The 12341-nt window shown below is 25.8% G+C and overlaps 1 protein-coding gene and 1 long non-coding RNA gene across 3 annotated transcripts in view; one reads left to right on the forward strand and one right to left on the reverse strand.

The window, feature by feature from the left end:
• The window catches only part of TTLL12 (Tubulin tyrosine ligase-like 12), a 39884-nt gene that overhangs the window by 14006 nt on the left and 13537 nt on the right, over positions 1-12341 (reverse strand). For both annotated transcript variants that reach the window (XM_043044510.3, XM_016054846.5), the window contains exons 9-10: positions 11684-11908; positions 7310-7421 (exon numbers count right to left, since the gene is read on the reverse strand). In XM_043044510.3, the coding sequence (XP_042900444.2) occupies positions 7310-7421; positions 11684-11908 (337 nt within the window). The remainder of the gene's footprint in view (positions 1-7309; positions 7422-11683; positions 11909-12341) is intronic.
• Positions 367-5572, forward strand: LOC147811860 (uncharacterized). The gene is made up of 4 exons (XR_015433163.1): positions 367-1215; positions 2764-2801; positions 3425-3501; positions 5461-5572. It is a non-coding gene; the product is annotated as an uncharacterized LOC147811860 (long non-coding RNA).

Consider the following 12341-nt stretch of genomic DNA (forward strand, 5'->3'; position numbering starts at 1 on the left):
TTATTTTTCCTTTATATCACCAGAAATTGTTTTTAATAATTTAAAAATAAATATTGATCTTAATTTGAGGACATCTTACTGTCTGAAATCACAGGACACGTATTTTTAAAAAGAATCATTTAAGTGACCTTGTTTCCAATCCTTCAAGTTAAGGGAAAAAGAGAGGGGAAAGCGAACGCTAAGCACTTTAAACCCCCTTCCCCGATTCTAAGAAATAATCTCTTCTACCAGGTGGTCCACTTACCCCAGACGCCAAAAGATTCAATGGTCGCCAAAAAATTTGGAAAAAAAAGGGGATAAATAATGGAAATGGTCAACTTCAAAAGAGGTCTCCTTTCTGTTTTATTGCAGGAATGCGATACTCAACAGCCTAAGAAGGACAAGTAAGTAAACTTTTATTCTTTAGCTCATGTTATATTTCCAGTACACTATTATTTATTAATTTTTCACAAATAATTTGTTTTTATTTTCTTTATTTAGTTTTTAGTAATTATATTTTTTAATCGTTATATTTCCCCGTTTCCGATCACCTATCCGCGTAATTGTTTCCCTTAAATCCTTGTTTTATTTTCTTCCCTTAAAAACCAATATAGTGTATGTTACCATTTTAGTTTTAAAATGAATTATAAGTTCCATTAATCCTAACAATAGAAAAATGATTTTCTATAGCTATTTAAATCAAATGCTTCTTTATTTTTTTAAAAAGTTTTTAATTTAATAATTATTTTAATTAATTTACTTACTTAGTTTAATTACCTTATTTAATTTATTAAAAAAATCGGTAGTCATTTTTTGCCAGGACCATGTATTGACAGCGCGTTTCACCTTTTGATTCAAATAAAACTTCTGATCAGACCTAAAGGGTTTTCTTCAAATATGTTTCCGACCACTAAAAAAAAAAAAAAAAAAAAAAATGGTATTAACATTTTCTAATTTTTTATTAGTTTATCGTATAATTTAAATTTAATAATTTTTTGATAAGAGTTTTTTAAATTAGAAACGTTTAACAATCTAAAACTCGTCTCACACTTGCTTTCAGCTCTTAATTTTTCAGAATAAATTAACTGGGAAAACTCTTTCTAAGTTTGCTTTTGTTGCTTTGTAATTGCTTTTTATTAATGTTATTTATTTAATTTTTTTTTTGCACGGATGGAAATACTGTAAGAAAAATCTTTTGGAAGAAAAAATCTTTTGGAAGAAAGGTCAAGATAAAAGGTAAGAACATCTCAAATCTTTATATTAAGGGTAAAATTTAGGATTAAATTTTTAATAATATTAGGAAATAACTTTACTGTTATTGAAGTATGTTTTTTAAAACATTTTTAAATTTTTTAAATAAATAACGCATAATTTAATCTGCAAAAGCATTTTCTTAAAATGTCTTTTAAAATTTTTTTCATATTTTTGAAAAACTTTATATTTATAACGAACGTTACATTTATAATGAATGGTAAAAAAAATTGTTTTGGCCCATATCTTTGTGTACAAAAGGGACAGGAAATTTGATTTTAAGTAAACAGAAATGCTGGAACTGTCAGGAACGATGTAATTTTCGGCCAAAACATGAAAAAAATCTTGCAATAAACGTGAAATATAATTCACTCTAAAATTCACGTTAACACTATGTAGCCAATGAGGTTAAAAGTAATTAAGATAAACATATACTTTATTATCCCATAAAAGAAATCTACTGCAACATATTTGCATTTTTTAAAATTATTTAAAATAAGAATATTTTTTGTAGAAATAAATTCAAAGTTCTTTTTAAGTATAGAAATATTTGCAGCATAATATTTTTTCTTTCTTCATAGAATTAAGTTTTCTGTTTCTAGCTCTTTTTCCAGTTCTTGTGCAAATTTTACTATTTATCTTTTTCTTAATTCATTCTCCATCTTAAGATTTATAGGGTTGTTTATTTTAAATCTCTTCCTGTTGAACTTTCACCTATTGAAATTTTATTTTTAAAAAAGCATTATGCTTGACATATTTTCCGTAAAAAAAAAGTGATTTTAATTGACTGTTGAATATATATATATATTTCTGATGATTACTGCAAAAAATTAATCTAAATATTTTTTGAAATTATAATGGAAGAGGCAAGGAATTTTATTTCTAAAATTAAGGGTAACCCGGACAAAAGTAATATATTGGACTATTTTAGTATCTATAATTTGAATAGACTTCTATGTCTGTTATGCCAGATTTTTTTTTCCTTTCATATCTTATTCCTTTTCTAAATTTGAATTAGAGAACAAAATTTAAAAAAGAAAATTTTTCACTTTAATACTACGTCATGTTATAAAAGAACTATAAATTACTATTTTCTTAATGATTGTCATTTATAATATTTGATTGATTTGATAATGTAATTTTATTATAAATATTAGGCAGAATTTATCTAAACACACATTTTACCCCATTTTTGAAAAAGATGCATAATAAGTTAGGACTTTAAATTCGATTTTTTATTTTAGATATAAACTTGTCCTCTAAATTTACCCTTTCAATTCTGAACTATATTTTATAGCATTTGCCTAGTGTAATTATTTTAAAGGCAAGATCATCAGTAGTTAATACTAGTTTACGATAAGCATTGAGCATATTAAAAATAGATGGTAAACATTAAACTTATTGTCAGATATATTGTATTGTAAATAGTTAGAAGCAGTTTTTTTTTCTCAATTCATTGTTCTTACTTTGTTGATTTTTTGCTGTTTTTTCTATGGTTATATTCTTATTGTTTTCTTTTTCTTTCATGAAAAGTCTGGAGAGACTGAAAATGGCAGTCAACAGAAAAGAAGGTAAGAACATGTTAAAACTACATTTTAACTTAGTATTATTGAATTATTGAAATACTTTATGATTATTAGTAAATAATTGTTTATAATTTTAAAGAAAATATTTTTTTGAATCCTTAACATTTTTTAATCAAAATACTTATTTCTGATTAGCAAAAGTACTTTCCTAAAAAATTTTCAAGTTTATTTTTGACTTTTGTAAATGTTGACCACATACTAGACTAACAAACATACCATACACATGCTAGACTAAAATTGAAAATTTTAAATATACTAGAATTTTTTTTGAGGTGGGAAACATTTTTTTCGTCAAATGATTTAATTTTATCATAACTTATCTAATTTTACCTAATTCTAAAAAAAATAATCTAAATTTCGCATTTCAATTTTGAACTATATTCTATAGTATTTGCCAATGGTAATTATTTTATAAGAAATATCTTCAGTAGTTAGTAATAATTTCCGATAAGCATTGTGCATGTACAAGATAGCTGGTAAACATAAACTTATTGTCTAGAAATGAGTTCTAAGCAGTTTTTTTTTTAATTTAATGTTTTTATTTTGTTGATTTATAACAGTTTTTTCCACGCTCATATTCTAATTATTTTTCTTTCTTTCATGAAAAGTCCAGAAATTCTGAGAATGTGAATGAAATAGAATGGTTGAGTACTAGAATTAGAATGAACGAGAATCAACAGAAAAGGTAAGAACATGATAAAACTACATTTTAACTCAGTAGCACCGATTTTACATTCTATAATTTGTGGAATCTATTTTACAAGTTCATAGCAAAATTAGAAAATCTACTTTATATTCTATATGTAGAACTGCAATTTTAATAATTTCTTCGACTGTAATTTGTATTAAAATATTTTCAGATTATCAATAAATAATTTTTTATGATTTTAAAGGAAAAATTTTATAAGGAAATATTTTTTTTTTAAATCGAAATTTTTTAATCAAAATACCTGTTCTTGATTTTCAAAAGTACTTTCCTAAACTCTTAGCTTTTTAGCCGCCTAAATTTATTACTTTTTTAAAAAAGTTTCAGCTCGTTTTTTTAAAAATTATGCCTATACTAGAATTACTTGTATTTGTTGAGAGAAATTTCTTTTTTAGTCAAATGATTTGATTTTATCATAGCTTACATGTCATCTTAAAGTAAATTTCTTTTCATAATTTTTAAATATTAAAAATTTAAAAGTAAAAATTTATTATAAAATAAATCTTAAAATTATTGCATAGCTGTTATTAAGTGCTATGTACTGTTATGATGTTTAATATATATACGTATATATATATATTTCACTGGTTTTAAACTTTTTTTTTCAACTGGTTCTCTTCAAATTAAAATTTTTTATGTATAAAAAAAATTTTAATATTTTAAAAAACCGTTTAGTTTAAACCAACCTATCTTGATGGCATAAAATTTATATTCTTTAGTTAGTTTGTAAATTCATTACAAATTCAGAAAATCATTCCTCTTTATCGCATATCTTAATAACTTCTTCTATAATAATTGGTATATCATTTTTAAGTAATTAATACTTAATGGAGTATAATTTTGAACGATCATATATTCTTTTAATTGTTAGAAATTTTAATCAAATAACATATTTTCAGATTTTAAACGTACTATTTTAAAAAATTTTACATTATTATTTTTTGCATTTTTAAAAACCTTTAGTTTGTTTATTTCCTTGAGGTTAAAATTTCTTTTAATTAAATAATTTAATTTTATATAAACTTAAAATATTTTCACATATTAATTTAAAGTAAAAAATTCGTTCATAGTTCTTAATCGTAAAAAAGTTAAATTTTGTTTAAATATTAACATTACATCACATATTAATAGCTACAAACTATTTTGGTGAGAATGTATTCTTTCTAAATTAAAAAATATTAAAGCTTTGCTATCAAATTCTTTATTTAAAATGCATTTTTATGTTCAATTATTAAATAGATTGATCTGTAGTTACAAAATGCAATATATAAGCATTGTTAAGCGATATGTACCGCTTCAATTAGTCTTCTAACTTATGGAAGCATTTTAAAAGTTAACAGTTTATAACAGATGAGTTTAAAGTAATGAAGTTTGGTCACCACTTTTAACTTTTTTAAAGTCAATCATTGTTCTCTCTATATATAAACTAATTAATTGTTTCATAATACTGTAAAGAGAAGTTTTATCCAGGTTGTTTCGTTAATTCATAGGATATTATTCATAGTTCTTTTAATATTTGATGCTGCAATTTTTTTCCATCCAAATGAATCCGCTATTTTACAAATTTTTTTTTTATTGCGAGCTGGAATATTCATTTTGTGCTATTATTACCTTTTGTTACAATCAGCTTAAATTTATTTTTGTGACAATCAATGCTCGCTTGTAAGTAATAAAAAAAAACAGGTGGTTTGAGCAACTTTATTAAATTCTATAGCGTACTATATTTATAAGAGAAAAACAAAATTTTTGAAAATTATTGAATAGAATTTTTCTTCGAATATTTCCCTGGGATCAATAAAAGTATTTTGAATAGTTAGAATTAATTGATATTATAACTTAACCCAGAATTAAAATTCGTCAAAAATTAATTAGATATTTTGTTTCTGTACGTATTATTTAATAAATCTGTTGTAAAATAAATTGGTTACTTTTTTGCAGGAAAACTAGATTCATTGTGAAAGAGAATGCTTATAAAGAAGTTATTGTACAGTTATGTACTTGTTTGTATTTTGATTTGTTATATTGAAATAAAATAATATTCTTTTCTTAAGGTCATGTTTTATTTTAAATTTTATGCATTTTATTTTTATTAAAATTCCAGCTTTATTTATTTAAAATCACAGAAACTGATGTGTTATTTACAGGTGCCCAGTATATATATATTTTTAAAAATATTTATAATGTGTCTTATTTATCTAATATTGAATATGAATAATATTGAAAGAAAGTTATCCAATATTAAATATGAATAATATTGAAAACAAAAATAATGACTGGGTTGTGGCTTTGTTTCTATCAAAAAAAGCTAATTGTAGGTTTAATATATATAATTATTTTCATTTTTTTATAACTTAAATAACTTATACATTAATATATATAATTATTTTAATTTTTTTTCATAACTTAAATAACTTATACATTAAGTCGCAATATGTTTTAATCTTAGAATAAAATTTTTATTTAATTTTACCTCATAATGTGTAAAAAAATGTGAACACTCAATTAAACACACAATGTTTTTATATGATTCTACTTTTAACTTATTGCATTTATAATTGATTAAAATGAAATAAAAAAGAAATCTATTATATTATGTAAGAAGATTCATTGGATGATAATTTACCATAAATTAAGCAATTTTTTCCAACAGTTTGCTTTTTATATTAGCATAAGTTTTTTGCATGTAATGGCAGTTATTGCTTTATTACAATATAAAAAGTTAAAATGCAATAAATTACTATAGCTGATATCAGCAGAGTAAGAGAAAACAATTTATGTTCCTTAAATAAGAATTGTTATCAACAACATGCAGCAAAAAGTCTTTGAAATTTAAGGAGAACTCTAATAAATAAGTAAGTGACAAAAAAAAAATTGCCGATACACCTAACATAAAGGTGTGATAACGGCAAGGATGGCATTAAAGTTTTCTATTGAACCAAGTGTGAGGTGAGTTAAGGGTGGTATATCAGCAAATAAGGCAAAGAAGTTCGCCTAAACATCTGATATAAAGGTGTGATACCGGCAAGGACGGCATTAAAACTTTCTATTAAACTGAGTTTGAGGTGAGTTAAGGGTGGTACGCCGGCAAATAAGGCAAAGAAGTTCGCCTAAGCACCTGAAATAAAGGTGCGATACGGGCGAAAACGGCATAGACGTTTTCTAATCAGCCAACAGTTAAGGTGCCTTAACGGCAAGTGAGGCAACGACGTGTGCCAGTGAACATATTCAGCTTTTGATAAAAAGGCAAAAAAGACATCATAAAGGTACAATAAAAGCCTTTACGGCAATTTTCTCTTTATTCTGTGAAAAAAAAAATTTTTTCCGGTATTTAACAGGCAAAAATGGCAAAGTAATCCAGAGGCAACAAACTAGTTCCGGTCCTTTAACGATTGCCGTCGCTTTGCCTGAAATGCCATGCACTGGCCCTCATTCTGGCCCAGATTTCACTTTATTAACGGAACCGATACGGCAATGAAAAGCCCGCCGTAATGGCACTTTAGGTGAGCCGACATTGTCCCTTCACTAGCCCTAAAGTCGTGTGCTTGTTGGGTATGTATTTACATACCATGTTACACTATGTATTTACAAGCTACATATTAAAATATAATTGTAATATAAATAATATTTTGAAAGCAGTGTACGTACATGCCATGCTATACAATGTATTATGTTTTTACAAGCAATCTATTAAAATATAAAAAATAATATTTTGAAAGTATAGTGCAACATGATATTATTATGAAATACCATTTAATTTAAATAAGTTAAATGCAAAATAAATAATTACCATAGGTCTGATTTCTGTGAGACGAATTATTTGATCTAGGTTATCAGTTACGCAAATGTCTAAACCTCTGGCTAAGTTGAACGGTTTGCATATCCATGTGTTATCTAAATTCCTAAAATGGAAATTCACATATAAATTGTTAAATATATAGAAAACACAGAGGGTGTTTGATGATTTCTGCCATAAATATATATTTGAAGAAAAATGAAGTCAAAAAGGTATGCATATTTAAATTTAAGCAATGAAAAACTAAAAATGCTGTCGTGATGTAACAAATCTATTCTGGGAACAGTGGGCATAAAAAACATCAAAATTCATTTTATTATTGGAAGAAGCAGAAATGAGTTTCTAAGGAGATAAATAAACACATCTCCAAATTTTCTCAAGTAATTTTCTGGTTTTCAAATTTTTTTTTATTTCAACATTATCACTAGTGATGGTTTCAATAGTGATTTTTTCCCCCTTCACTCAAATATTAACGTGGGACCTTTAGTATGATTACTAAGCTTTTGGTTAAGAATTATAAAAATATAAATTTAAAGCAGTGATTTCAGGACATCATGCATATGTTTATATATAGATTTTACATATATTAATTTGAAAATTATATTATATATATTATATATTAATTTGAATTTACGTACATTAATTTGAATATTTTGAAATAGCATTTCAAGATGAAAACACAGATCACTTTAAGCAGTTTTTTTTTTTTTTTTTTTTAATATTTATTTTAGTCAGAAGAAGATTTATTTTAAAATAATTTAGAAATTTTCTTTTCATCACAATTATATTCTGACAAAAATAAACAAGCTTACTTATCTAAGAGCACAAATTCAAATTGGTTAATGTTACCTAAATTCAAATGGTTAAAAATATTTTAAGTATATAAAAGTAGAGCTTAGGTTAAAAAGATAAACTCAACTTGTAATTAAAACATTAAATGATATTGTGAATTGCTGTATTTGGTTTTGAAGTCAAACAAAAAGATTAGGCGAAAAGATCAATATTAAATCAGTTAAATCATAAATATATTCATTTTATACAATAATGAAGAGAAACTCATTGATTTCCAAAAAATAATTTAAGAAGAAAAAATTCAAAAAGGCTTTTATTTTAAACATTGAATTGCTATCTGAAAAAAATGCTATCTGGATGCTTATTTTTTATTTGCAACATGGAAAAAAAATAGACAATAGGGTGACTAAAAAAAACTATTGGGCTTTAGTTTCTATAACTGATATTTAAGAAACTAAATCAATTATTTTTTTCCCTTGATTTTGGAAATATGGCAACAAATGAATTTTTTTAGAAAAAGCATATTTCAATTAATTAATTAATACACTTAAATAATTTATCTAGGGTTTAACATAAAATAGCTCATATTTAATTTTATGAGAAATTAAATGTTTGCTGCATAGTTTTTAATTTTGTGACAGAGCTAAAACTCACATCTACTTAGCTATTTTATGGAATTAAAAAATATCTATCTCCATTATATGGGTCATTCTCACAAAAACAGTCATTTTCATATCCCCAGTACATTTTATGTTTTTTTTACAACTTACTAAAAAAAAAAATTCAGGGAAAGTGTCCTTCAGAGTGCAGGCTAACAAAAGAATAAAAATAAAATTATCAATTTTTATTTTTTATTTATTTCAGGTTATTAAGATATACCAATATGTCATTCCCTCACTTGTCCTCACTGTTGATTTAAAAAAAGAAAAAATAGTTTCTGAAATAAAAATAAAAAAATTTACAAATTCGTGTTTTTTATTTCAGAATATTGAAATATAGAATTCAGAAAATCAATTTTAAATTTAATTTCTGATAAAAATATTAACACAGCACTATTTCAAACTTTGTCCCTAGTGTTTCGCGTCATTCCCTCACAACAATGTTCTTATCACCTGCAATCTTCTTAGAATAAAAATATTTTAATAAAAACTTTAACAGTTAACAACTGGCATCATAGAACAAAATTGCAGTATGTTTCCATCTTCAACTTAAAGAAGGTTTGCTGCGGAATAAATTTGAATGAATCAAACCAGGAAAAATTTTTTACATTTGTCATTCCCTCATGTCGTTTTTTAGAGTAAAATAAAATACAACTTCATCGAGAAAGTGGATAATTATATGTTGCTTTCTTGTATGAATATAATTGTATGTGATTGATTTCAGAAATAAATTAGGCCTAACTGTTATTCTTAAATTTTATTAAATTTGTCATTCCCTCACTGGTGTATAAAGTGAGGGAATGAAGCTGAAGTGAGGGAATGATGCTGAAGTGAGGGAATGATTCAAGATGAGTATATTATTAAAAATTTTTTTTTGTTCAATCGTGCCAGCCAATTCTATTTCCCAAACCTTTAAAAACTATTAAGTATATAAAACTAAATTATGATAAATGTTAGATATACTTAGTATGTTATCATTTTCAAACTTGAGGTAGCTGTAACTTAGAGAAAAACATGTATTAAAATAAAATATCATTCCCTCACTATTAGCGTCATTCTCTCACCTTTTAAACAGTGAAATTAATTTATTTATTTAAATATTAAGTATAATTTATAGGATATATACTTTCTTTATAATGCCATTACATATTTCTATTAACATAAAAAGTTTCAGAGCTTTTTATTCACTTTACTTTTTTGGGATTTTATGAACTGAAAAATGACAGTTTTCGTGAGAATGATCCATATATGAAGAATACACTTTAAAGTAAAAAATGCTCTAGGGAAAATCAAAATTGTTCACAATAAAGAAGAAATACATATAGATTACTACTGTAACACGTCCTTTTTTTTATAACAGCCACTTTCTATATTATCCACAATGTTGATTTTCAAGGTTTGTACAGTGGGCAAAAAATAGCACACCTTTAATAACTTTTTGTTTTATAACTGAGTTTTCATGTACTATTACTCAATCTTAATGGTTCAAGTGTCTAATCTTTGTAAGCAGAGCTGTGATGGCTCAGGGAACAGAGCATTCGCCTTCCAATGAGGTAAACCAGGTTCAAATCCCAGTAATGGCTGGTCGATACGAATTCCACATCCCGCTTGCACCAACCATAGTGCTGATGTGAAATATTCTCAGTGGTAGACGGATCAGGGGTTAGAGTTCTCTTGGTGTCAGGCTAACCGTGGGAGGTTCTCATGGTCTTCCTCTTCATGTAACGCAAATACAGGTTAGTTCCATCAAAAAAGTCCTCCACCAGGGTTCATACGGAGATCAGAAGAAGAAATCCAAGGAGTTTAAAATTTTAGTCCGAAACTTATCAAAAATTTAAAAACTTTGTTTAAAAGATAACTGGACAGTCTTTTTTTAAAATTGAAAAGCAGTTATTATAAGAACTTGTAAAAATTTATATTTTGTATAAGATATTTCTTCTAGCCCTTTTGAAATAGATTTCGACTTTGTCAAACTTAATCAAGAAAAATAAATAAAGTTATCACTTTCACACATAAATTCATTTTCCAGTTTCAAATATTCCAATAAACCTTGTTAAAGTACATAGTGCAGATGTTAAAGATAAACAGAAAATCTTTCCAATCTTATATTTTTAAATTTGAATACAGAAGAAAATCTAAGACATTTTATACAAAAAAAAAAAAAAAATCACTGTAAATCATTAATTAAGTTTGCTTGTAACACGTAAAATTAAAATTATTTGCTGTTATTTTTTTCTTCTAACTCTTGCAATTCATTTTTTTTAAAGTTTTTCTTAAACTATTAGATTTTGATAGCTAAGTCATATCATTTAGCTTCCCTGTTTGGACAGCAAATTCATCAGCGGACCTAGTAAGTTCATCTATGCAACACCCTTCATCTATGCAACATCTAAGGAGTTTATAAGGACTAATTTGGAAATCTAAGTAGTTCCAAGTACTCCTTGGAGACCTTTTTTATTTCCAAGGAGTTTCTAAGGAGTCTGTACGCACCCTGCCTCTACAAAGGCAAATTTCTCGCAATATTAGATCAAGGAGTTTCCTTTGTCCTTGGATCAGGTTCAAAATTACAAGACCACGTAGTTGAACATTAGTAGCCATAAATCCAAGAATTTGGTTGGCTGTTCAACAACTGTTATAAAATATTAAATAAGCAAATTAATTGTGCAGACAATAAAGTTAAGAAGTTGCACTTTTCTGAAATAACATAATGCTTTTTTCTTTTCACGAATTGGATTTTCACTAAGGGGGAAAAAGTAACCCCAATCTGGAAAATATGGTCTAAATACTTAAAGCAACAGAACAATATTTATTTACTTTTTTTGCACTTAGTACATATACTCAACTTTGTATGAAATATGAAATATATAAGTACATATTTTTTAAAAGCAGTTAACACAAATAAACAGATAGAAATTACCTTTTTTCACGATTTTGGAAATACGATACAAATTTGGGTAACTCTGTTAATAAACTGAAAGTAGTTGGTAACCACGTAGGAAATGATTCCATGGAAAATGGATCAAAGCTCGCACCCTCGGCAGACCTTCGACATACTATGGCCAATAAATCCTTGTTTATAAGAACTTGTTCTGAAGGAAACTGGTTGACATAGAAGGAATTAGAAGATGACTCTGCTAGTTGTCTAAAAATTAAGAAAAAAAATTGTAAAATAGAATAGTCAAGACAAATTTGGATAGATAAAATTCAAAAATTGCAAACAAAAAAAAAAGTCAAAATTAACCTTTGCTTATAGTGCAGTACAGGATGAAGTCTATCATTATAGTCCACTTATTGTACCAGCAGTAAGGAAAAGGTTAAAAAAATTTTTTTAATTATTTAAGGGTAAATAAATGTAATTAAAACGAAAAAAATTATAAGTAGATGTAAATAAGCAAGAACATACATGGTGACCAGTGAGAGTATAAGATTTCAAATTACATAATTCCACCAGTCAGGAATCTTAACAAGAATGAAATTGAAAACAAATTTAAGTATATGAGTAATTGTAAATCAGCTACAAATGTTTAAGATTAACACTAGGACCTTTCATTTTTATTCAAATGACTATTTCTTAC

This window comes from Parasteatoda tepidariorum, chromosome 4 (assembly GCF_982258835.1).
Source record: "Parasteatoda tepidariorum strain Cologne lab strain chromosome 4, Ptep-v5.0, whole genome shotgun sequence".
In the NCBI taxonomy this organism is placed as follows: domain Eukaryota; kingdom Metazoa; phylum Arthropoda; class Arachnida; order Araneae; family Theridiidae; genus Parasteatoda; species Parasteatoda tepidariorum.